The sequence below is a fragment of the Bos javanicus genome, chromosome 2, assembly GCF_032452875.1.
Source record: "Bos javanicus breed banteng chromosome 2, ARS-OSU_banteng_1.0, whole genome shotgun sequence".
Lineage (NCBI taxonomy): Eukaryota > Metazoa > Chordata > Mammalia > Artiodactyla > Bovidae > Bos > Bos javanicus.
The window spans coordinates 25400163-25424956 of record NC_083869.1 but is presented as its reverse complement, the minus strand read 5'-3'; the positions used below and the strand labels follow the sequence as shown (position 1 = coordinate 25424956).

The 24794-nt window shown below is 37.7% G+C and overlaps 1 protein-coding gene across 4 annotated transcripts in view; it reads right to left on the bottom strand.

Moving 5' to 3' along the window:
• The window catches only part of TLK1 (tousled like kinase 1), a 181767-nt gene that overhangs the window by 94623 nt on the left and 62350 nt on the right, over positions 1-24794 (bottom strand). For 3 of the 4 annotated variants that reach the window (XM_061435498.1, XM_061435499.1, XM_061435500.1), the window contains exon 2: positions 18189-18307. In XM_061435498.1, the coding sequence (XP_061291482.1) occupies positions 18189-18307 (119 nt within the window). Of the gene's footprint in view, positions 1-18188; positions 18308-24794 lie in introns of those variants that run through there. The other variant, XM_061435501.1, reaches the window with a different exon arrangement.

Genomic DNA, 24794 nt, shown 5'->3' with positions numbered 1-24794 from the left:
ATTTTAAGAACAATCCTAAAGGACTTTCCCTGGCTGTCCAGCAGTTAATACGCCACATTTCCACTGCATGGGAAGCCAGTTTCATCCCTGGTTGGAGTCTAAGATCCTTCATGCTGCACAGTGTGGTCAAAATCAAATAAATAAATAAATAACTTTTAAGTTAAAAAAAAGGAGAGAGTGAACACCCACCCACCCCCACTCCTCCCTTCCCCCTAAAAAAACCCAAAATACCACTCCTGGAAATTAAAAATATGATAGCAGAAACACACAGAAAATAAACTGGATGAATTCAAAGATAAAGCTGAAGAAACCTTCCCAGGAAGAGAAAAAAATAAAAAGAAAACTAGAGAATCTGTCCAAGAGGTACTGTTCCAAAAAAAGAGTTCCAGAAAAAAGAAAGAAATCTAATGAGGTAAAATTATCAAAGAAATAATTGAAGAAACTTTTAAAGAACAAGTAAACATTAGTTTCTGGATTGGAAGGATACACTTCTGAATCACACTGGTTCAAGGAAAATCTATACCAACACACATTATAATAAATTTAAATACCAAGGATGTGAAGCTTCTAGAGAAGAATAAACAGGAAAATCTACATTGATCAGGAATAAGAGCAGCACTGGAGTGCTCAGGAGTAACACTGGAAGCTAGAAGGCAATGGAATAATGCCTTCAAAACTCTGTTAAAATGATTTCCAACCTAGAATCCTACACCCAAACTAACAGCTAAGTGAGAAGATGACAATACCCAAGGTCTCACATATCTGACTACCCATTTACCTTTTCTTAGGAAATGACTAGAAAATCTGCACCAACAAACAAAAGAATAAACCAAGAATGATGAAAATAGGGCATTTAAGAAACGAGCTCAAACATGGGACAGACACAGAATGAATCCCCATGATGAAAAATAAGAGTGATTCCAGTACGACAGGCACCCAGAAGACACAGAGAGTAACTAGTCTAGATTTCAGAGGCTGTAAGTAAGTAGGTAATAAGTTGCTCAGTCGTGCCCAACTCTTTGTGACCCCACGGACTGCAGCCCACCAGGTTCCTGTGTCCATGAGACTTTCCAGGCAAGGATACTGGAGTGGGTTGCCATTTCCTTCTCCAAGGGATATTCCTGACCCAATGATCGAACCTGGGTCTCCTGCATCATGGGCAGATTCTTTACCTACTGAGCTATGGGTCAAAGGCTATGCCAACAGAAAAATAAGATGAAAACAGGTAAATAAACATATTTGAAAAAAAGACTGATAATATCTGCTAGAGATTATATGGATGCTTACATGAATACTAATAAACTAAAGAAATAAGTCAACTTTAGGAAAAACAAAAAGTTGTACAAAAGTATTAACAGAAACATAATTATGGAATCTCAAAGCTGTGAATAAAATTTAGTCATAATATAAACAATGAAATAATGATCTAACCAAAAACTAAAATATATCTAAATTAGGATAGGGTTGTAGAAGCTTGAGGGTTGGATAATGTTAAGTGTTACACTGCATCTTTTATAAAAGGAAGTCAATAAATACCAAAAAAACTGAAAAAAACCCACAAAGAACTGTAATAATCTTATTTAGAAATATAAACATAAAAAGGTAAAACATATGTGGTATAATAAAAAACTACAGGTGAGAAGTACTGCCTCTATGAAGAATGAATGTAGGGTTAAAAGAATGGGGCATGCTTCATCTAATTTTCCTTACGGCTTTTAAAGCTCTGACCCTGGTGTGTCTTTTTCCTTCTTGAGCTGTAGGAATTCTTTACATATTCTGGGTATGAATCCTCTATGATTTTCCCTTCCACTCATATACTGGTATCATTTGAACATAGCTGCATTTATCAAATGATTTCCTTTATGACTACAGCCTTTTGTGACCCATTTATGAATCTGTCATTATTCTTATTAAAGCTTTACTGTTTTTATTTTTCATATTCAGATCTACAAATCACTTGGAATTGATTTTTCTATGATGGCAAGGAGTGATGATCTGAGTCATTTTCTTTCCCATGTGGATATTCAATTGATCCAGCATTACCTATTCTAAAAGACCACACTTTCCCCACTGCACTGCAGTATCACCTTTGTCATATATTAAGTTAGTATATATGAATGGCTCTGCTACTGGACCCTATTCTCTTCCACTCGTCTATTTTCTTTCCTATGTCACTATCACAATGCTGTAATTACATTCCTTGGTATATACCTAAGAGAACTGAAAACATATGTCTACACGAAAACTTGTATCAGAATATTCACAGCAGCATTATTCCTGTAAAAAAAAAATAAAAACAACCTAAATGTCCACCAACTGCGAATGAATATACAAAATGTGAAACACATCAATATAATGAAACACCCAGTAATAAAAAGAAATGAGTACTAACACATACTACAATATTCATGAACCTTGAAAATACTCAACTAGGTGAAAAAACCTGCCACAGACGTTAAACGCAATGTTCTGTATGACTGATTCGATTTATGTGAAACATTCAGAAGGGGCAAATCCATAGAGATAGAAAGTAGACCAGTGGTTTCCAGGGGACAAAGAGCAAGGGAAGAAAGCAGGAAAATGAGGAATTGCTGTAAATTTTTATAGGGTTTCCTTTGAGGGTGATAAAAATATTCTGGAATTAGTGGTGACGGCTGAACAACCTTGTGATATACTAGATATCACTGAAAAATACACTTTCATAGAGTCAATTTTACAGTCTATGAATTATATTGCAATACAAAAAGTTTCAAGTTGTTAAGGAAAAGAGTGTGGGGGTGAAAGCTTAACAGAATCTATAAATGATTATGTAATTATTATACATTCAGATATACAGTAAGCACACATGTAAGCACAAACTCACAGACTTTTGAAGTCTTCAAAGCAGAAAAAAATTTTTGCAAATATTCACAAGATGGTTTTTAAAACATACAAGTAACACAAGCACACAGAAAAAATTTCATTATAGAAATGTAAATTTTCCCCTCCCTGATCAGTCCTATTATACTGACAGGAAAAATATACCCATTTGAATGTAGAGTTCCAAAGAACAGCAAGGAAAGATTAGAAAGCTTTCCTAAGTGATCAGTGCAAAGAAATAGAAGTAAACAATAAAATGGGAAAGACTAGAGATCTCTTCAGGAAAATTAGAGATACCAAGGGAAATTTTCATGCAAAGATGGGCTCAATAAAGGACAGAAATGGTATGGACCTAATGGAAACAAAAGATATTAAGAAAAGGTGGCAAGAATATACAGAACTATACAAAAAAGATCTTTATGACCCAGAAAATCACAATGCTGTGATTACTCACCTAGTGTCAGACATCCTGGAATGCGAAGTTAAATGGGCCTTAGGAAGCATCACTACGAACAAAGCTAGTGGAGGTGATGGAATTCCAGTTGAGCTATTTCAAATCCTATAAGATGATGCTATTAAGTGCTGCGTTCAATATGCCAGAAAATTTGAAAAACTCAGCAGTGGTCACAGGACTGGAAAAGGTCAGTTTTCATTCCAATCCCAAAGAAAGGCAATGCCAAAGAATGTTCAGACTACCATACAATTGCACTCATCTCACATGCTAGTAAAGTAATGCTCAACATTCTCCAAGCCAGGCTTCAACAGTACATAAACCATGAACTTCCAGATGCTCAAGCTGGATTTAGAAAAGGCAGAGGAACCAGAGATCAAATTGCCAGTATCCACTGGATCATCAAAAAAGCAAGGGAGTTCCAGAAAAACATCTATTTCTGCTTTATTGACTATGCCAAAGCCTTTGACTGTGTGGATCACAATAAACTGTGGAAAATTCTGAAAGAGATGGGAATACCAGACCAACTGACCTGCCTCCTGAGAAATCTGTATGCAGGTCAAGAAACAACAGTTAGAACTGGACATGGAACAATGGACTGGTTCCAAATGGGGAAAGGAGTACATCAATGCTGTATATTGTCACCCTGCTAATTTACCTTCTATGCAGAGTACATCATGAGAAACACCGGGCTGGATGAAGCACAAGCCAGTATCAAGATTGCCAGGAGAAATATCAATAACCTCAGATATGCAGATGACACCACCCTTACGGCAGAAAGCGAAGAAGAACTGAAGAGCCTCTCAATGAAAAGTGAAGAGGAGAGTAAAAAAGTTGGCTTAAAACTCAACATTCAGAAAACTAAGATCATGGCAGCCGGTCCCATCACTTCATGGCAAATAGATGGGGAAACAGTGGAAACAGCAACAGACTTTATTTTTGGGGGCTCCAAAATGACTGCAGATGGTGACTGCAGCCATGAAATTAAAAGATGCTTACTCCTTGACCAACCTAGATAGCATATTAAAAAGCAGAGATATTACTTTGCCAACAAAGGTCCATATAGTCAAGGCTATGGTTTTTCCAGTAGTCAGGTATGGATATGAGAGCACTGAAGAACTGATGCTTCTGAACTGTGGTACTGAAGACCCTTCAGAGTCTCTTGGACTGCAAGGAGATCCAACCAGTCCATTCTAAAGGAAATCAGTCCTGAATATTCATTGGAAGGACTGATGCTGAAGCTGAAACTCCAGTACTCTGGCCACCTGATGTGAAGAGCTGACCCATTAGAAAAGACCCTGATCCTGGGAAAGATTGAGAGCAGGAGGAGAAGGGAATGACAGAGGATGAGATGGTTGGATGGCATCACTGACTTGATGGACATGAGTTTGAGTAAACTCTGGGAGTTGGTGGATGGACAGGAAGGCCTGGCGTGCTGCAGTCCACGGGATAGCAAAGAGTCAGACATGACTGAGCGACTAAACTGAACTGAAGAAACCAGTAAGTACTTCTTAAAAACTAAGTGGAGGAAGGAAGAATGGTATAGGAATATCATACACAGAGCATCATAGAATGCCTATATAAAGAGGTGACATTTGAGCAGAAACCTGAAGTTAGGTAAGTGTATTTGAGACAACTGGCAAATAAACCAGTTTGAGTGCAGTATCGGGACAGTCAAATAGGGTAGTCTAGAGCTAGATCAGAAGATCTACTATGACCATTTCATTTTAACTGTGATGGTAAGTCTTCGGAAGGGTCTGAAGTTGAGGAGATACTAATCTCAAATTTGTATTTGATTTTACTGTCTTTTACTTTATGATTATCTGAAATATTTTCTTTCCGGTTAATTCCAGTCTTTGTCATTTTGGGGGTATGTTTCCTGTCAACTGCCTAAAGATAAGATTCTCATTTTTTTATCATAATATACACTTGGCTTTACTTCTACTATATTGTATAAAAGCAGGTAAAAATGTTTCCTCTTTCTTCCTCATATTTATTAGACTAAGTTTCTTTTTGTTCTTCCTCCTATACCCCATCATAGTAAAAGTTCTATGTATAGTATCTCTGCTCTTCTGCTTACTACTTTCTTACTTTCGGCAAACATATAACCCTAAAAATCAAATCTTAATGAACTATTCTATATTCCTAGATGATTTTCTTATCTTTCTCCCTCATTCGTCTTCTCTCAGAGCATGATCATTATCAGAAATTTGATTCTTCAAATGGGTTTATTTCCACATTACAAACTCCTGGTGTTGCTATTATTAAAATCTGACTCATATTAACAATGCATTTCACAGGCACGTTATCACTATCAATTCAAATAAAAAACACTGTAAGAGTCATTGCTCACCACTATCTGACATCCTGTAAGGTTCTGTTGTTTGTTATTGTCTATTTGCTAAGCCGTGTCCGACTCTTTTGATACCCCATGGACTGTAGCCTGCCAGGCTCCTCTGTCCATGCAAAATCCCAGGTAAGAATACTGGAGTGGGTTGCCATTTTCTCCTCCAGGGGATCTTCCTAACCCAGGCATCGAATCCACATCTCCTGCAATGGCAGGCGGGTTCTTCACCACTGAGCCACCAGAGAAGCCCTCTCTAATCTTTATCTGTACTATTAAATTTAAGTAAGTATTTTTATAATACAAGCTTATCCCCCAAAGAACAACAAAACCAACATTAGTACAGTATCATCATCCAACATACACTCCACACTCAAATTTTCCCTGTTGTCTCAAAAATGTCCTTTAAAATTGTTTTTCTCCCAATCCAGGAAGAAATCAGGATCTAGAGTCACACACTGCATTTGGCTAATAAGTCTTTTTTGTCTCATCCGACTTAGAATGGTCCCTCTACTTCTGTTTGCTCTTCATGGCACCAGCCACCAGGATGCCCCAGGGGTATTTCCTCATGATTAAATTCAAAGCAATGAAAACTAGAAGTGATCAGTGTTATTCTTATTACATCACCCTCGAGATGCGCATATCAAGCTCTCTGTGACATGACTAGTGCAAAGCTTAACCTTATTTACTATGGTGGTAATCAACACATCTCTCTACTTTAAAGGCACATTTGCTCTTTTATAATTAATAACTAATCTATAGGGTGGAGAAGGGAATGAAAAACCACTTCAGTATTCTTGCAGTGAGAACCCCATGAACAGTATAAAAAGGCAGAAAGATATTACACAGAAAGATGAGCCCCCCAGGATGACAGATGTCCAATATGCTACCGGGAAAGACTACAGAAATAGTTCCAAAGAATGAAGAGGCTGGGCCAAAGCAGAAAGGATGCCCAGCTGTGGATGTGACTGGGGGTAAAAGTAAAGTCTGATGCTATAAAGAACAATATCGCATAGGTACCTGGAATGTTAGGTCCATGAATCAAGGTAAATTGGAAGTGGTCAAACAGGAGATGGCAAGAGTGAGCATCAACATTTTAGGAATCAGTGAACTAAAAAGGATGGAAACGGGTAAATTTTATTTAGATGACCATTATATCTACTACTGTGGGCAAGAATCGCTTAGAAGGAATGGAGTAGCCTCACAGCCAACAAAAGAGTCCAAAATGCAGTACTTAGTGCAATCTCAAAAATGACAGAATGATCTCAGTTCGTTTCAAAGGCAAACCATTCAGCATCACAGTAATCCAAGTCTATGCCCCAAAAACTAATGCCAAAGAAGCTGAAGTTGAACGATTCTATAAAGACCTATGAGACCTTCTAGAACCAATGCCCAGAATGTTCTTTTCATGATAAGGGACTGGAATGCAAAACTAGGAAGTCAAGAGATACCTGGAGTACCAGGCAAGTTTGGCCTTGGAGTACAAAATGAAGCAGGGCAAAGGCTAACAGAGTTTTGCCAAGAAAACACACTGGTCATAGCAAACACCCTCTTCCAACAACACAAGAGATGACTCTACACATCGACATCACCAGATGGTCAATACTGAAACCAGATTGATTATATTCTTTGCAGCCAAAGGTGGAGAAGCTCTATACAGTCAGCAAAGACAAGACTTGGAGCAGACTGTGGCTCAGATCATCAGCTCCTTATTACAAAATTCAGGCTCACATTGAAGAAAGTAGGAAAAACCACTAGGCTACTCAGGTATGATCTAAATCAAATTCTGTATGATTACAGTGGAGATGATGAATAGATTCAAGGGATTAGATCTGGTAGACAGAATCCCTGAAGAACTATGGACAGGTTTGTAACACTGCACAGGAGGCAGTGATCAAAACCATCCCCAAGAAAAAGAAATGCAAGAAGACAAAGTGGTTGCCTGAGGAGGCCTTACAAATAGATGAGAAAAGAAGAAAAAAAAATAGGCAAAGGAGAAAGAGAAAGATAAACCCAACTGAATGCTGAGTTCCAAAGAATAGCAAGGAGAGATGAGAAAGCAGCCTTAAGTAAACAATTCAAAGAAAGAGAGAAAAACAGCAGAATGGGAAAGACTAGAGATTTCTTCAAGAAAAAGAGATACGAAAGGAACATTTCATTTAAAGATGGGCACAATAAAGGACAGAAACAGCAAGGACCTAACAGAAGCAGAAGAGATTAAGAAGAGTTGGCAAGAATACACAGAAGAACTACACAAAAAAAGGTCTTAATGACCCAGATAACCACAATGGTGGTCACTCACCTACAGCCAGACATCCTACAGTGTAAAGTCAAGTGGGCCTTAGGAAGCATTATTACAAACAAAGCTAGTGGAGGTGATGGAATGCCAGTTGAGCTACTTCAAATCCTAAAAGATGATTCTATTAAAGTGCCGTACTCAATACACTAGCAAATTTGGAAAACTCAGCAGTGACCACAGGATTGGAAAAGGTCAGTTTTCATTCCAGTCCCAAAGAAAGATAACACCAAAGAATGTTCAAATTACCATACAATTGCATTCATTTAACATGCTAGCAAGATTATGCTCAAAATCCTTCAAGCTAGGCTTCAGCAGTATGTCAATCAAGAACTTTCAGATGTACAAGCTGGGTTTAGAAAAGGCAGAGGAACCAGAGATCAAACTGCCAACATCTGAAGGATTACAGAAAAAACAAGGGAGTTTCAGAAAAACATCTACTTCTGCTTCACTGACTATACTAAAGCATTTGACTGTGTGGATCACAACAAACTGGAAAATTCTTAAAGAGTTGGCAACAGCTGACCATCTTACTTGCCTCCTGAGAAACCTGTATGCAGGACAAGAACCAACAGTTAGTACTGGACATGGAACAAAGGGCTGGTTCAAAATTGAGGAAAACAGCATGTCAAGGCTGTATATTGTTATCCGGCTTATTTCACGTCTATGCAGAGTATGTCATGTGAAATGCCAGGCTGGATGAATCAAGCTGGAATCAAGATTGCCAAAAGAAATAACAACGATCTCAGATACGCAGATGATACCACTCTAATGGCAGAAAGTGAAGAGGAACAGAAGAGCCCCTTGATGAAGGCGAAACAGGAGAGTGAAAAAGCTGGCTTAAAATTCAACATTCAAGAAACGAAGATAATGGCATCAGGTCCCATCACTTCATGGCAAATAGATGGGGGAAAATGGAAACAGTGACAGATTTTATTCTCTTGAGCTCTAAAAGCACTGCACATGATGACTGTGATCATGAAATTAAAAGACGCTTGCTCCTGGGAAGAGAAGCAATGACAAACCTAGACAGCATATTAAAAGGCAGAGGCAAAGGTCCGTATAGTCAAAGCTATGGTTCCTCCAACAGTCATATAACAATGTGAGAGCTGGACCATAAAGAAGGCTGAGCGCTGAAGAACTAATGTTTTTGAACTGGTGCTAGAGAAGACTCGAGAGTCCTTTGGACTGCAAGATCAAACCAGTCAATCATAAAGGAAATCAGTCCTGCATATTCAATGGAAGGACTGATGCTGAAGCTCCAATACTTTGACTACCTGATGCGAACAGATGATTCACTGGCAAAGTCCCTGTCTGTGAAAGACTGAGGGCAGGAGAAAGGGGCAACAGACAGTAGGATGGTTGGACTGGATGGCATAAGTAATTCAATGAATGTGAGTTTGAGCAAACTCTGGGAAATAGTGAAGGACCGGGAAGCCAGGTTGCTACAGTTCATGAGATCACAGAGAGTTCTGACAGGACTTGGCAACTAACAATAGGGTGAAACTTTGAAACCCTGTAAAACACTGTTCTCCAAAACGTTTTACTAAATGGTTTTAGCATCCATTGATGATCCTTAACTTAATCAGTACTGGGAAATACTATGTTGATTTTCTGAGTCTATATTCTTCCTACATTAGCTGACACTCTTCTAAGAGATTGCCACATAACATTAAGCATACCTAGCTTGGTTCCTCGGAGTAGGCAATGGCACCCCACTCCAGTACTCTTGACTGGCAAATCCCATGGACGGAGGAGCCTGGTGGGCTGCAGTCCATGGGGTCGCTAGGAGTCGGACACGACTGAGCAACTTCACCTTCACTTTTCACTTTCATGCACTGGAGAAGGAAATAGCAACCCACTCCAGTGTTCTCGCCTGGAGAATCCCAGGGACGGGGGAGCCTGGTGGGCTGCCGTCTCTGGGGTCGCACAGAGTCGGACACGACTGAAGCAACTTAGCAGCAGCAGCAGCAGCAGCTTGGTTCCTAAGTCCTAGTCCCCACTAAAGTGAAGTAAGGTTCCTTGAAAAGGTCTGTTTACAGTTTGGGGGTTTTTTTTTAATCGAAGAAAAACTGCTTTACAGTGTTAAGTTTCTACTAAACAGCAACATGAATCAGCCATAGGTCTGTTCACATTTATCACAGAGACGATACTTGAAAGAGATGATGGAGATGTGTATACACGCATGAACACAAAATTGACAAAAATGCTTATATTTCTTAAATCTAGATAAAGAGTATAGAAGTATTCTTGTAAAATATTTCCAATTTTTCTATAAGTATAGTATTACTTTTCAAAGTAAAAAGTTGTTTCAAAAAGGTGGGGGAGGGGGGTGGGCAGAGGCGACCATGCAGGAATGCATAAATACCAGTTAGAGAGAGAACAGAAATAAATGACTAAAGAGTTTCATCATAAAACTAAAAACAGAACATGTAACTTTTTTTTTTAAACATATAACCTTTAAAACATCAGGAAAAACTGCATCTGTCCAATGGAAAGCAAGGAGTGGAAGGGAATGAAAGTCAAGAAGATATCAATTAGAAGGTATCAACCAATAGATGGCAGAACCAAGTCAGAAAATAAAAATAATTATAATAGGTGTAACAGACTGAATCCACCATTTGAGAAAAATGCTCATTTTCCGTCCAAAAGAGGAGACATACTGTCTATAAGAAACACAATTAAAAATAATAAAAATAAAGGAACAGAAAAACATACCTAAGACAAATATGAACCAAAACAAAGCCAAGGACAGTACTTAAGATCTAAAAAAACAAGTATTTTCTAAAAAATAATTATGTAGCCATGAAAAGAACCAAAAAAGATATATGCATGTAAAAAGGTAGCATCAAAATACATCAAGCCAAAACTGAAAAACAACAAGCTGAAATGCATACCTCAATAATCACAATTAAAGATTTAAAAATACGACAATACAAGGAGATCTCCAAGATCTGAACTAATACAACTAGAAGCTATTAGATATGAAATGTTTATAAAACAGGGCACATTTCAGCACTGATGTCACACAAACTGTATTTTCAAAAAACAATGCAAAAAATTTAATTCTATAACAAAAGAAGAGCTCAAAATAACTAAACTTAAGAGGAGTGAACATACAAACATTTACAGTAAGTGTATTTGTAATCCTTAAAATACTTAAAATAACCTAGATGCTCTTTATCTAGTAGAAATGGATTTAAAAAAAAATTGTGGTTTATTTTTACACACTACAGTATAAAAAACAGATAACCAACAAGGACCTACTCTATAGCAGAGGGAACTATACTCAGTATCTTGTATGGAAATGAATCTAAAGAAAATATATATATATATATGTATGCATGTATAACTGAATTCACTTTGCTGTACACCTGACACACAACACTGTAAATCAACTATATTTTAATAAAAATTTAAAAAACAAATGTATCAATATTTTATACAATAGAACACTATTTAACAATAAAAATTAACTATTGATAATATTACAACAATGGATGAATCTCAAAGGAATGCATTTTTCTAAGATAAAAGAAGTCAGAATCTAAGGTTACATATTTATAATACTGACTCCATTTGTATGACAGGCTTGCAAAGACAAAACTATAAAAACAGTAAATAAATCAGTGGTTACCAGAGGCAATCTAAAGGACAGAGTACAAAAGGGCATGGGGGAATATTCTGAGAACTATATTACATCCTAATTGTGGTGGAGGTTACACAATTTTATGCATTCACAAAACTTACAGCACAAGTCACTTAAAATCCATACATTTTACTGTATATTAATTATGTTGCCATATAAATAATCTAACTCATTCAACTCAACAGCTGGAAGAAGAGCCACAGAGCAAATCCAACAAGTAAATTATGATGACAGAAATCAATGAGGAAAATAAACTGAAACAGATTAAAACCAAATTCTTTGAAACAGTTGCTTAATTAGAGCTCTGGCAGGAATGAACAGAAAAGCAGAATCTGAAAGAATAAACAGAAATGAATAAGAATTGAGATTTTTTTTCATGTGTTATAACTATCCACTAATAAGTCTGAAAAGCTTAACTGAAATAGATTAATTAAACTAACTAATATTAATGAAATTTAAATGATAATGAAAGACCTTTCTTCACAACAAACCCCAGGACAAGACAGTTTTACAGGTAAACGTCTACTCATCTTCCCATGAACATTTTCTACCATATATACGATGTTGAAAAAATTAAAAACAGCAAGAAAATAGTTCACTTTATGGGGCTAGTGTGATACTGTTTTATAAAACAGACAAGGTGGTGTGATGAAAATGTTCTGTATCTTAAAAAGATGTGGATTCCTACAAGTGTATACATTTGTCAAAACTCACTAAAATATTACTCTTCAGGTCAGTGCATCTATTTCTTTTACAACCATACAAGTACAAATCCTAACTAAAATAGCTAGTCATGTATTAAATCTAATAAATTTTTAAAATAGTATATCATGACCAAGTTGGGTTTATCCCAGAAATGCAAAGTTCAATGTTTTTTAAAATTTGTTACACTTACTATTTTTAAGACAAATGAACAAAAAAATTCTTAACTAACCAGGAATGGAAAAGTTCTTCTGCTATGTGGTCATGGTTATATACACATAACCTACAGCAAACATTATACTTAATAGACAAACTTTGGATGATTCCTCTTGAACAGGACAAGACATAGTACTGAAGCTCATCACCAACACACACACACACATACACACACACACACAAACATGAAGTATAAGAAATAAAACTGTAATTTGGGGAAAATAACTATTTCTCTTGGACAAATCTAAATAATCAACAAAGTAGTATAACCAATAAAAGAGACCTAAGTAAGACTACTAAATACAACACCAGTCCATAAAAATAAAAAACCTCCTAGGTCACCAAGAGCTAACTAGAAAATATAAAAAATACTTCAGCCACAAAAACTTTCAAGTATCCAGAAATAAGCCCAAAAAATTCATAAAAATAGCCAAAAATTCTGTATAACTCTACAGAGAGAACTGAACAAATGGAGAGACATTTCAGGTACTTAGATGGGACAACCTAATCTTACAAACATTTCAATACTCCAAAAATCAATCTGCATTTAGGACAAAAATTCCATTTGATCTTTAAAGGAAAAAGATACAAATGAGTTATTAAAGAAGAATCATCCCCAAGTGCTAACAACTAAAGACATGCTCAAATTTTACATGAGGGAATAAAGATCCATAAATAATTGAGTCAATCTTACAAAAGAAGATTAAAGGAGAGACTTGCTTTACCACAGAAACAAGACAAACCAAAACACAACCATATTCTTTATGTGATACTGACAGAAGAACACAGAAAGACCACCGGAACGTAAGGTAAATTTCAGACAGCTCAGAATATACACGTGGCAAATCAACACATAATACAGGTGCATCACACATCAGTGGGAAAATATGGATGCTTTAAGAAGTGGAGAAAACTGGTTTACTATGTGGAGAAAAATAAAACCTGATCTTTACCAATATTATATAAAAGATGAGGCCTCAATGGGCTAAAGAATAAATATAAAAGTAAAACTATAAAACAGAAGCAATTGTATTTGTGCCTCACGGGTGGGAAAGAAGGATTTCACTTTTAGAATACCATCAGAGTCCACTGGACCCAACTTTAGCTTTCTGGCTTCTTTTTCAAGTCAGTTTGTAATAATTAATATTTCAGGACTTTTATTCTTTGAGACCATCCACAGAATAAAAATAGGAATTTATTTTTAATAGAATATAACACATTCTACCTTGCAATTAATTACCAGATGTCCACAGGCTTTCATAAATCCAAAATACATTATGGGATCTTACTGATCTTATCTTTCCTATATTTTGTTATTATATCATAAAAGGAAGTCATTACTTATCATTGTTCATCAATTATTCAAGTATGCTGAAACAAAGAGAAGCCTCTAAAATAAAATGGAAGAATGATTATATGATAGGCAGAATATTGGCTCCCCATTGATGTCTATGCCCTAAACACCAGAATGTTATTGTATACGGCAAAAGGGACTCTGCAGATGTGATTAAGGATGAGAATTTTAAAATGGGGAAATTATACCAGATTATCCAGATTGAGGTGGGCCCAATCTAATCATATTAGCAATTATAAGTGAAGAGCCCTTCTAGGCTATGGTCCATTACATGTGATTGTCAAAGACTAAGAGAGATGCAACACTGCTGGCTCTGAACATGCAGGAAGGACACCATCAGCCAAGAAATGCAGGCAGCCTCTCACAGCTGGAAAAGGCATGGCAAATCAATTCTCCTTCAAGACCCCAGAAAGACATGCAGCAATGCAGACAGCTTGATTTTAGCCCAGTGAGACTTGGGTCAGACTTCAGATGCTACAGAATTATAAGATGATAAATGCGTACTGTCTTGAGCAACTTTGTGATAATTTATAGTAGAAATAGAAAAACAGTACAGATTTAATGACTAAAAGGATGATGTAATAGTGAATAAATTATAAAATAAATTTATAAATAAATTATAAAGTTATTTTCTTTACCTCAAAGTACTGCATCATCTTTCAAAAACATATAAATGACTAAGAAACTATCTTTGGAGTCTGATTTTAGCTTTTATCAACTCCAGCTAATAAAAAATTTTCATTTTCTACTTAAGACGATCAAGAGAAGAAAATGACAGATGATAATTTACATCTATTAAACAAATCAGAAAATAAATATAAAGAGGTAACAGCACCTAAAACTGATGATGGTGACAATAAACATATAAATAAAATCTGAGTCTTCAAATGACAGTATCTTAGATGAATTTTCTCAAATTCAAGAATCAATGAACTGGACAATACATTTCTAAGAGGAGGAAAAAGGGAAACACTGTATTCTCATCCACTAATTCATTCAACTGAAGGACTTGATCATACAATGTTCTGCAACAAGAACCTGGGCCATTTTTAAGCTCAAAGGATGCACAACAATATCCTTCATCTTTTATGATGCTTGTGCACCAAGATTCACTTGATACAAAGAGATTTTTAAGTATGTTTAAATTCATATTAAAATTTCTAATAAAGTTGCTATTATATTTTTTATTGCTGAAAATTAGTAAAATAACAAAATATAAACATAGCAAAAAAGATATAGATCTAGATCATTTGACCTAGATGGTTACTGGTGACAACTGTTTTTCTTAGTAAAACCAAAAGTTGGTATACTAAGGTATAGACCATAAAGCAAAAAAAATTAGTGAGTTTGAATATAACAACATTAAAGAGTTCTGTACCATATTTATGGTGGATATGATGGATACTATAAAAAAAGCTAACAGACATGACAAAATGAAAGAAGTTATCTGCACTGTATGTAATCAACATGGAATATATAGAATATACAAGGGACATATGAAAAACAGTGGCTCTGATGGTAAACAATACAGGAGACAAAAGAGACATGGGCTCAATCCCTGGGTGGAGAAAATCCCCTGGCAACCTACTCCAGTATCCTTGCCCAGAAAACTCCATGGACAGAGAAGTCTTGTGGGTTATATGGGGTAGGAAAGAGTCAGACATGATAAAGCGACTTAGCGCAGCACAGCAGCCCAGCAAGACACACAGCACAGCAAAATATACCTTCTGGGCTATCAAACATGAGGAATCTGGATGATGCCAAGGGTTTCTTGGATACAGAGATACAGAAATACTCATGCACTCTGCTGAATGCAAATAAGTTTTATACAACCGTTATAAACAGCACACACTATTTATTCAATTTAAATCTATACATGTCCTATGCTCTATCAATTCTGCTGTTAGGAATATATTTTTAAAAAATGTTTACTAAGTCACAAAAGAGAACAGTTACAAGAAATTCACCACAATGTGAGGTAGCGGAGAGTTGGAGACACCCTGAGATCGATCACTGGAAGCCATAACAGATATACTATTCATTTTATGCAGGAGGTAGCAGCAGTGGACTACTGTACAGATAGGAACATATATAACAGCAACATGAGTTACAGGGGCAAAGAAGAAACAAAAAGGATAAGGAAAGGTGAAAATTATGTAATGGGAAAAAGACAGTACATCTAACAAATTCATTTCTACTCTTGAAACCTATTATGCTATATTACAACATAAATACTCAAAATATAGTATCAGTTCAGTCACTCAGTCGTATCTGACTCTTTGCGACCCCACAGACTGCAGCACGCCAGGCTCCCCTGTCCATCAACAAATCCCTCAGCTTGCTCAAACTCATGCCCATCCAATCAGTGATGGCATCCAAACATCTTATCCTCTGTCATCCTCTTCTCCTGTCTTCAATCTTTCCCAGCATCAGGGTCTTTTCCAATGAGTCACTTCTTTGCATCAGCTGGCCAAAGTATTGGAGTTTTAATTTCAGCATCAGTCCTTCTAATGAACACCCAGGACTGATTTCCTTTAGGATTGACTGGTTTGATCTCCTTTCAGTCCAAAGGACTCTCAAGGGTCTTTTCGAACACCACATTTCAAAAGCATAAATTCTTCAGCGTTCAGCTTTCTTTATGGTCCAACTCTCACATCCATACCTGACTACTGGAAAAACCATAGCTTTGACTAGATGGACCTTTGTTGGCAAAGTAATGTCTCTGCTTTTTAATATGCTATCTAGGTTGGTCATAGCTTTTCTTCTAAGGAATAAGTGTCTTTTAATTTCATGGCTACTGTCACCATCTGCAGTGATTTTGGAGCCCAAAAAAATAAAGTCTGTCACTGTTTCCATTGTTTCCCTAAGTATTTGTGATGAAGTGATGGGACCAGATGCCATGATCTTAGTTTTCTGAATGTTGAGTTTTAAGTCAACTTTTTCACTCTCCTCTTTCATCAAGAGGCTCTTTGGTTCTTTGCTTTCTGCCATACATGTAATGTCATTTGTATATCTGAGGTTATTGATATTTTCCCCAAAAATCTTGACTCCAGCTTGTGCTTCATCCAGCCTGGCATTTCTCATGATGTACTCTGCATATAAGGTAAATAAGCAGGGTGACAATATACAGCATTGATGTACTCCTTTCCCCATTTGGAACCAGTCCATTGTTCCATGTCCAGTTCTAACTGTTGCTTCTTGACCTGCATACAGATTTCACAGAAGGCAGGTAAGGTGGTCTGATAGTCCCATCTCTTTAAGAATTTTACACAGTTTGTTGTGATCCACACAGTCAAAGGCTTTGACATAGTCAATAAAACAGAATTAGGTATTTTTCTGGAACTCTCTTGCTTTTTCTATGATCTAACAGATGTTGGCAATTTGATCTCTGGTTCCTCTGCCTTTTCTAAATCCAGCTTGAACATCAGGAAGTTCACGGTTCACATACTGTCGAAGCCTGACTTGCAGAATTTTGAGCATTTCTTTGCTAGCGTGTGAAATGAGTGCAACTGTGCAGTAGTTTGAGCATTCTTTGGCATTGCCTTTCTTTGGGATTGGAATGAAAACTGACCTTTTCCAGTCCTGTGGCTCCTGCTGAGTTTTCCAAATTTGCTGGCGTATCGAGTGCAACACTTCCACAGCATCATCTTTTAGGATCTGAAATAGCTCAACTGGAATTCTGTCAGCTCCGCTAGCTTTGTTTGTAGTGATGCTTCCTAAGGCCCACTTGACTTCGCATTCTATGACTTCTGGCTCTAGGTGAGTGATTGCACCATCATGGTTATCTGGGGTCATGAAGATCTCTTTTGTATAGTTCTGTGTATTCTTGCCACCTCTTCTTAATATCTTCTGCTTCTGTTAGGTCCACACCATTTCTGTCCTTTATTGAGCCCATCTTTGCATGCAATGTTCCCTTGGTGTCTCTAACTTTCTTGAAGAGATCTCTAGTCTTTCCCATTCTATCGTTTCCCTCTATTTCTTTGCATTGATCACTGAGGAAGGCTTTCTTATCTCTCCTTGCTATTCTTTGGAACTCTGCATTCAGATGGGTATATCTTTGCTTTTCACTTTCACTTTCTTTTCTTTTTTTCAGCTATTTGTAAGGCCTCCTCAGAGAACCATTTTGCCTTTTTGTAAAATGGTATGCAAAATATAGTATGCTATACTAGAAATCAGGTATAAAAACATTGGACTTGTTCCTATACATTATAAAAATAATAGTAAGTACTAACTTGTTGTTAAATATAAATCCTTTACAAAATATGCATACTTTAATACAAAGAAAAAATGTCAAATAAAGATTACAATTTTACTCACTTTAGCTCCAACACTGCAACTGCCTGTGCTCCCCGTGCTCCCACTTGCAACTCCTGTAAATCTAGCTTCCAATAATTCTTGCCTTCTTGGATCCAGACTATGAAGCTCATCCATTGCACCTATTAAGACCAAAAAAAAAAAAAAGCACACTTACATATGTATTTATATACTTACATCTAAAATATATTTATGTAATTAGCTATGACAAACCTAAACAGCGTATTAAAAAGCAGAGACATCACTTTTCCGACAAAGATCCATATAGTCAAAGCTATAGTTTTTCCAGTAGTCATGTATGGATGTGAGATTTGGATCATAAAAAAGGCTGAGTGCTGAAGAATTGAGCTTTTGAGAAGATTCTTGAGAGTCTCTTGGACTGCAAGGAGATCAAATCAGAAATCATCCCTGCATATTCACTGGAAGGACTGATACTGGGCTGAAGCCCCAATACTTTGGCCACCTGATGTGAAGAGCCGACTCTTGGAAAAGACCCTGATGCTGGGCAGGAAGAGAAGTGGTAACAGAGGATGAGATGGTTGGATGGCATCATGAACTCAATGGACATGAATTTGAGAAAACTCCGAGGGATAGTGAAGGATAGGGAAGCCTGGTGTGCTGCAGCCCATCTGGTCGCAAAGAGTCAAGACACAACTGAACAACAACAATTAGTTGAAATGTAAATATAAACTTAACGAATCTAAAAGCAGATCAATGTAAGGACTTTAAAGGTTTTTATAATGTCCACAATTATTTATCAAAATAACCTATGATGGATTTCCAACACTTTTTGACTGCAATCCACAGTAACAAATATATTTTCACCCAAATCAACACATACATACATACATTTTATATTAAAAGTTCCACAACTGCTTATTACTATATGCTGCAAGCTCCAATATTTTCTAGTTTATTCTAATCCATTAAAAAGGAAAAAATGCTGTTTGTGAGCTATTAAATTAATTTGATGAGCCATTAGTGGACCCAAGTCCACCTCTCATAATATAATCACCCTACTCTGAGCTTTACGGAATTTTGCACTAAGTGGTATTACTACTTAAATATTTTGCTTATATATAATTCATGACTTGGTTGTTTTGTTGTTATTTAGTTGCTAGGTCACGGTTCGACTCTTTTGCAACCCCAACTCTTTTGCAGCCCGCCAGGCTCTCTGTCCATGGTATTTCCCAAGCAAGAATATTGAAGTAGGTTGCCATTTCCTTCTCCAGGAGATCTTTCCAATCCAGGGATCAAATCCATGTCTCCTGCTTGGCAGGCAGATTCTTTATCATTAAGCCACCTGGGAAGCACTCAATTTATGACTAAGTGTATTTGAAACTGGGAAGACTCTTATTACTGTCATGTCCAAAGATTTTTTTGTACAGTGTTTTCAGTTTCTAGCAGGCAGACACAAACACACACAAATATCAAGCAGATCACTGAGATATCATCTATTATTAAACAACAACCCTAAGAATTAAAGAGGGGAAAATGAACTCCCTCATGTAATTTCAACGAAGCAGACTAAAGCACCACAAATTCTAGTTAAAGTTCAACTAAACTCTTAAAAATCCTCTCCTCCATGTCTGCTAATTCTCTACTGATAAAACTTTAGGAGTGACCTAAGTGAGTCAAAGGGAGCTGGAGGATATTATCAGAATCCAAAACCACATGTGAAACATATTCAAACTACACTAGACCCCTTTCACACACCGTAATGTTTTTCTTCTAAAACTTAAGAGCTATTCCTATAGTCCTTAACCCTTTAAAGTTTCCTCATTATCTTCCACCTTCATCTGGATGGAGGGCTAGAGAGATAATGGCCACCCTTTCATGTTTATTAGCGTTTCTCTGCCTGTATGTATCTGCCCTGTCCATTCTTCATTCTTCCATCTTAGACAAAAAGGTAGCTAAGTCCAAAAACCTAAAGCCTTCATTTCTTGTTTTTGATCCTATTCCTTCTTAATATTCAAGAAATCTTGCATCTGCATGTGTCCCTGCTCTCTTGTGCATCTCTCCCCTCCCTCCCTCCTTCTGTCTCACATATGCCTTTAAAAAAAATAAAACTGAAGCTTGAATTTTGTGCAATTAATATCAGAAAATTTAATTATTTCCTTACACTGGTGATTTATAACCCTAACTAGTTTTAGGTCCCTAGAATCTAGTTTCTATCATAAGTATACTCCTGACAATGTACTTTCAAGTATCACTGCTGCTAAGTCGCTTCAGTCGTGTCCGACTCTGTGTGACCCCATAGACGGCAGCCCACCAGGCTCCCCTGTCCCTGGGATTCTCCAGGCAAGAACACTGGAGTGGGCTGCCATTTCCTTCTCCAATGCATGAAAGTGAAAAGTCAAAGTGAAGTCGCTCAGTTGTGTCCGACTCAGTGACCTCATGGACTGCAGCCTACTAGGCTCCTCTGTCCATGGGATTTTCCAGGCAAGAGTACTGGAGTGGGGTGCCATTGCCTTCTCCGTCAAGTATCACTAGTACTTCCTATTTCCATGGTCATCCAGTGGTTAAGAATCCACCTTGCATTGTGATACACCAGTTCAATCCCTGGTCCAGGAAGATCCCAGGTGCCACGGAGCAACTAAGCCCGTGTGCCACAATCAGCCAGTCAGCGTTCTACAGCCTACGAGCTGCAACTACTGGGCCAACATGCAGCAACTCTGAAGTCCGCATGCCTAGAGCCTGAGCTCCACAACAGCAGCAAGCACTGCGACAGAAGCCTGCCCCCTGAACCAAGAGCAGCCCCTACCGCCCCAACTAGAGAAGGCCTGTGTACAGCAATGAGGACACGCTGCAACCAAAACATAAAATACATCTTAAAAAAAAAAAAAACTGTCAGTTGGTTGACAGACAGGAAAAACATTTTCTGTAAGTCTTTGATTTTTATCCATTTTCTTCATAATGATTTGAGAAGAGGAAATGTTTAATTTTGAAGTGAAAATATCTAATTTTTCTATATATGGTTATTATCTTTCTATTACCAAGAAAACTTTGCATGTCCCAAAGTGAAAAAACAATCTTTTTAAGTTTTATGTTTTTCCACTTAGGTCTATGATTTATCCTAAATTAATATTTGTGTATGGTAGGGGGTCAGAATTTTTTCCCATATGCTTTTCCTGTTTTATTAATCACCACTTATCAAAAAACAGAAGCAGCAAAATTCTGCATTCACCAATAGTTTTGGTGGGTTTCTCAGGAGCAAAAAAATATATATATATATTATATACAGTACTAATATAAAGACAAACATGTAAACCAATGGAATAAAATAGAGAGCCCAGAAATAAGAATGCTGAGACCATTCCATGGGGGGGGGGGGGGGGAACAGTCTTTTCAACAAACAGCATTGGAAAGACTGGATATCCACACGCAAAAATGTTAAGTTGAACACTTCCCTAACATCAAATACAAAAATTAACTCAAAATGGATCAAATGCTTAAATATAAAGACCTGAAACTGTAAAACTCATAGAAGAAAAACAAGGGAAAATCTTCAGACACTGGATCTGGCAATGATTTCTTGGATATAAAAACAAAAGCTCAGCAACACAAGAAAATATATGGAACTGGACTTTATCAAAATTAACTTCCCTGGTGGTCCAGTGGCTAATGTTCTAAGCTCCCAATGCAGGAGACCAGGGTTAAATCCTTGGTCAGGGAACTAGATCCCACATCCGAACTTGAAGCCTGTGCTACAAAGGCTTCAAGACCTTTGGAGGAGAGGATTTCAATCCGGGGCCAGAGACGAGGCTTGACACTCAGAGCTTTTTATGTAACAATTTTATTAAAGGTAAAATAGATACAGAAAGCTTCTGACAGACATTAGAAGGGGGCAGAAAGAATGCCCCACTGTAGTTTTTAGCAAGGCATATGTCTGTTAGCAAGCTGCTAATCAGATAAGAGAGAAACGTCAAGGTTGAGGGAATTTCACCAGGCCCCTGTCCCACAACATGCATTTTTAAGATAGAATACCAAAGGTGTGTCATTCTCCACCCCTCCCCCCCCAAAAAATGACCTGAATACTGGCTTGTTTAGCCATTATCAGCCCACGTTTGAGAAAAGAAAAGAAAAAAAAAAAGTTAGTCTTAGGCTGAACCAATTTGAAGAAAGGCAGACTGCAAAGCAAATACATAGTTTCAGTAATACAGCTTAAGGAAAACATTTACATAAGAAAAACCCATTGGTTAGCTCAAGGTTTGAGAAAAGTTAAGTTGAGGCAGAACCAGGTAACCTCAACAGAGAAGGGGAAAAGCCTGCCACTTGTAGTGTATTTCCTCCTGCCACCTGGGAACTTCTGGTCTTCCTACCTGTTAACCCTCTTAAAAGTGAAAGTGAAGTCGCTCAGTTGTGTCCGACTCTTTGTGACCCCATGGACGGTAGCCTACCAGGCTCCGCAATCCATGGGATTTTCCAGACAAAAATACTGGAGTGGGCCGTAAATGGGAGAAAACATCTGCAAGTCCTACGTCTCATAACGGATTGCTATCTAGAGATTGCAATGCGAGAGACCTGGGTTGAATCCCTAGGTTGGGAAGATCCACTGGAGAAGGGAAAGGTTACCCACTCCAGTATCCTGGCCTGGAGAATTCCATAGACTCTAGTCCATGGATCGTGAAGATCTTTTTTGTACAGTTCTTCTGTGTATTCCTTCCACCTCTTCTTAACATCTTCTGCTTCCGTTAGGTCCCTACCATTTCTGTCCTTTATTGAGCCCATCTTCCCATGAAATGTTCCCTTGGTATCTCTAATTTTCTTGAAGAGATCTCTAGTCTTTCCCATTCTATTGTTTTCCTCTATTTCTTTGCACTGATCACTGAGGAAGGCTTTCTATCTCTCCTTGCTATTCTTTGGAACTCTGCATTGAAATGGGTATATCTTTCCTTTTCTCCTTTGCTTTTCACAGCTATTTGTAAGGCCTCCTTAGACAGCCATTTTGCTTTTTTGCAAAATTCTTTTTCCTGGGGATGGTCTTGATTCCGGTCTCCTGTACAATGTCACAAACCTCCGTCCATAGTTCATGAGGCACTCTGTCTATCAGATCTAGTCCCTTAAATCTATTTCTCACTTCCACTGTATAGTCATAAGGGATTTGATTCAGGTCATACCTGAATGATCTAGTGGTTTTCTCCACTTTCTTCAATTTCAGTCTGAATTTGGCAATAAGGAGCTCATAATCTGAGTCACAGTCAGCTCCTGGTCTTGTTTTTGCTGACTGTATAGAGCTTCTCCATCTTTGGCTGCAAAGAATATAATCAATCTGATTTTGGTGCTGAACATCTGGTCATGTCCATCTGTAGAGTCTTCCCTTGTGTTGTTGGAAGAGGGTGTTTGCTATGACCAGTGCGTTCTCTTGGCAAAACTCTATTAACCTTTGCCCTGCTTCATTCCGTATCCCAAGGCCAAATTTGCCCGTTACTCCAGGTGTTTCTTGACTTCCTAGTTTTGCCTTCCAGTCCTCTATAATGAAAAGGACATCTTTTTTTCAGTGTTAGTTCTAGAAGTTCTTGTAGGTCTTCATAGAACTGTTCAACTTCAGCTTCTTCAGCATTACTCGTTGGGGCAGAGACTTGGATTACTGTGATATTGAATGGTTTGCCTTGGAAACGAACAGAGATCATTCTGTCGTTTTGGAGATTGCATCCAAGTACTGCATTTCGGACTCTCTTGTTGACTATGATGGCTACTCCATAATAATCACAATAGTGTGATCACTCACCTAGAGCCAGACATCCTGGAATGTGAAGTCAAGTGGGCTTTAGGAAGCATCACTATGAACAAAGTTATTGGAAGTGATGCAATTCCAGTTGAGCTATTTCAAATCCTAAAGGATGATGCTGTGATGATGCTGCACTCAATATGCCAGCAAATTTGGAATACTCAGCAGTGGCCACAGGACTAGAAAAGGTCAGTTTTCATTCCAATCCCAAAGAAAGGCAATGCCAAAGAATGCACAAACTACCGCACACTTGCACTCATCTCACACACTAGTGAAATAATGCTTAAAACTCTCCAAGCCAGGCTTCAGCAATACGTGAACCGTGAAATTTCAGACATTCAAGCTGGTTTTAGAAAAGGCAGAGGAACCACAGATCAAATTGCCAACATCCGCTGGATCATCAAAAAAGCAAGAGAGTTCCGGAAAAACATCTATTTCTGCTTTATTGACCATGCCAAAGCCTTTGACGGTGTGGATCACAATAAACTGTGGAAAATTCTGCAAGAGATGGGAATACCAGACCACCTGACCTGCCTCTTGAGAAATCTGTATGCAGGTCAGGAAGCAACAGTTAGAATTGGACATGGAACAACAGACTGGTTCCAAATAGGAAAAGGAGTACATCAAGGCTGCATATTGTCACCCTGCTTATTTAACTTATATGCAGAGTACATCATGAGAAACGCTGGGCTGGAGGAAGCACAAGCTGGAATCAAGATTGCCAGAAGAAATATCAATAACCTCAGATATGCAGATGACACCACCCTTACGGCAGAAAGTGAAGAAGTACTAAAGAGCTTCTTGATGAAAGTGAAAGAGGAGAGTGAAAAAGTTGGCTTAAAGCTCAACATTCAGAAAACTAAGATCACGGCATCCGG